At 36.6% G+C, this 1,862-nt stretch overlaps 1 protein-coding gene across 1 annotated transcript in view; it reads left to right on the top strand.

Annotated features, from left to right (window-relative positions):
* Nucleotides 1-1,862, top strand: part of LOC107554145 (laminin subunit alpha-2-like) — a 268,279-nt gene that overhangs the window by 231,306 nt on the left and 35,111 nt on the right. Inside the window, 2 exon segments of the mRNA XM_016236572.1 lie at nucleotides 1,502-1,604; nucleotides 1,727-1,843. Coding sequence (XP_016092058.1) covers nucleotides 1,502-1,604; nucleotides 1,727-1,843 — 220 coding nt within the window.

Here is a 1,862-nt window from a genome sequence, read left to right as displayed (position 1 = left end):
TGTTTCAAAATGATTAACATTTGAAAACATTAGTTAGGAATTAATAAAAGTAATCAGTTACTTTAATAGTAATTGAAATAGTAACACTACTTATTATTACATTTTGTAATCTTGTAATCTGTAACCTATTACATAGGAGTGGCGCTTTGTGTCAGGAGCTCGTCTGTAATGTCTAGAGATGCTGTGCTTCACTCCACACCTCAGGCAGCTCGTGTTAAAGCTCTTCAGTTCATTTCCATTTGTCCTGCTTCAGAGATCAAAGCTTTCCTCCTGTTCTCCCGTTATCGTCCCTCGCTCCTGTCGTTCACCCTCTTTCACTATCCTCTCACGTCTGACGCAGAACCGGTGGGGCAAAAGGTTAAAACTGAACAAGGGTGCTTCACACAAGAGTGTCAAACCTGACAATATGCAACAATACTAAAAATGAGCTTTCAATCCTCTCTCCCTCTCTCAGCATGGACATACGTGACAAGAGCACACTGATCGTATCACATTCAACAACATTTCTGTGTTAAATATCATATTGAATATCATTTTTGTTTATCGCCACACATTTAGGACCATTGTTTTTGTGACTTTCTATTACTTGATAATAATCAGAAATGTTTCTCGAGCAGCAGATCAGCATATTATACTGATTTCTGAAGATCATGTGACACTGAAGACTGGAGGAATGATGCTGAAAATACAGCTGCGCATCACAGAAATAAATTACATTTCATCAGATATTCACAGAGAAAACAGCTGTTTTAAATAGTAAAAATATTTCATAATATTACTGTTTTTATTGTATTTTTGAACAAATAAATGCAGCCTTGGAGAGCAGAAGAGGCTTCTTTCAAATAGATTTAAAAAATCTTCAAGGTTTTGAATTAAATGTGTGGCACATGTGACCCTGGAGCACAAAAGCAGTGTTAAGTCGCTGGGGTATATTTGTAGCAATAGCCAACAATACATTGTATGGGTTAAAATTATAGATTTTTCTTTTATGCCAAAAATCATTAGGATATTAAGTAAAGATCATGTTCCATGAAGATATTTTGTAAATTTCCTACTGTAAATATATCAAAACTTAATTTTTGATTAGTAATATGCATTGCTAAGAACTTCATTTGAACAACTTTAAAGATGATTTTCTCAATATTTAGATTTTTTTGCACCCTCAGATTCCAGATTTTCAAAATATTTCAAATATTGTCCTAACCTAACAAACCATACATCAATAGAAAGCTTATTTATACAGCTTTCATGTGATGTATAAAACTCAATTTAGAAAAATTGAACCTTATGAATGGTTTTGTGGTCCAGGGTCATATATACACATTTAAAAATTGCAGTCCTTTATCTTGCATTGTATTGCATTTATGTATTGCATAAAACACAAATGTTCAAAACATGTTCCTTCCTATAGTACCATCTAGTCCTTAGCAGCAGGTTTTGTGTCATCTGAAGCATGAGTGGCACCCGCTCTGATGTGTGTGTAATAATGTCCTGTCTGCAGGCCTCAGGACCCAAAGGATCTCTGAAAGGCCAGGCCAAGGGTTCGGTTCAGAAGAGTCACCGTCTGTGGAACGAGGCCAAAGAGCTGCAGAATGACGTGAAAGGTGAAAAACCACATCAGATTTCCGTCCTCAGTAGAATTAATACCATCCTGCGGCTTCTCACAAATCTTCCAGAGAGAAACCTTATTGTTTTTCCCATGTCTTTTTGTTCTTTCTTTTTTCAGAAAATGGAGACAATCTGGGTGCTCTTCAGTTCAGACTGAAAGGAGCCAACAAAAAGAACAAAGACTTACAGAAAGGCCTGAACAACACAATGGAGAAACTCAACGCCATCCCTGATGGTGTGTGCGTGCGTGCGTG

The sequence above is a fragment of the Sinocyclocheilus grahami genome, unplaced genomic scaffold (genome assembly GCF_001515645.1).
Source record: "Sinocyclocheilus grahami isolate Dianchi unplaced genomic scaffold, SAMN03320097.WGS_v1.1 scaffold492.1, whole genome shotgun sequence".
Taxonomy (NCBI): Eukaryota; Metazoa; Chordata; class Actinopteri; order Cypriniformes; family Cyprinidae; genus Sinocyclocheilus; species Sinocyclocheilus grahami.
The sequence above is the reverse complement of the archived record's forward strand: the minus strand, read 5'-3'. Positions and strand labels throughout refer to the sequence as shown.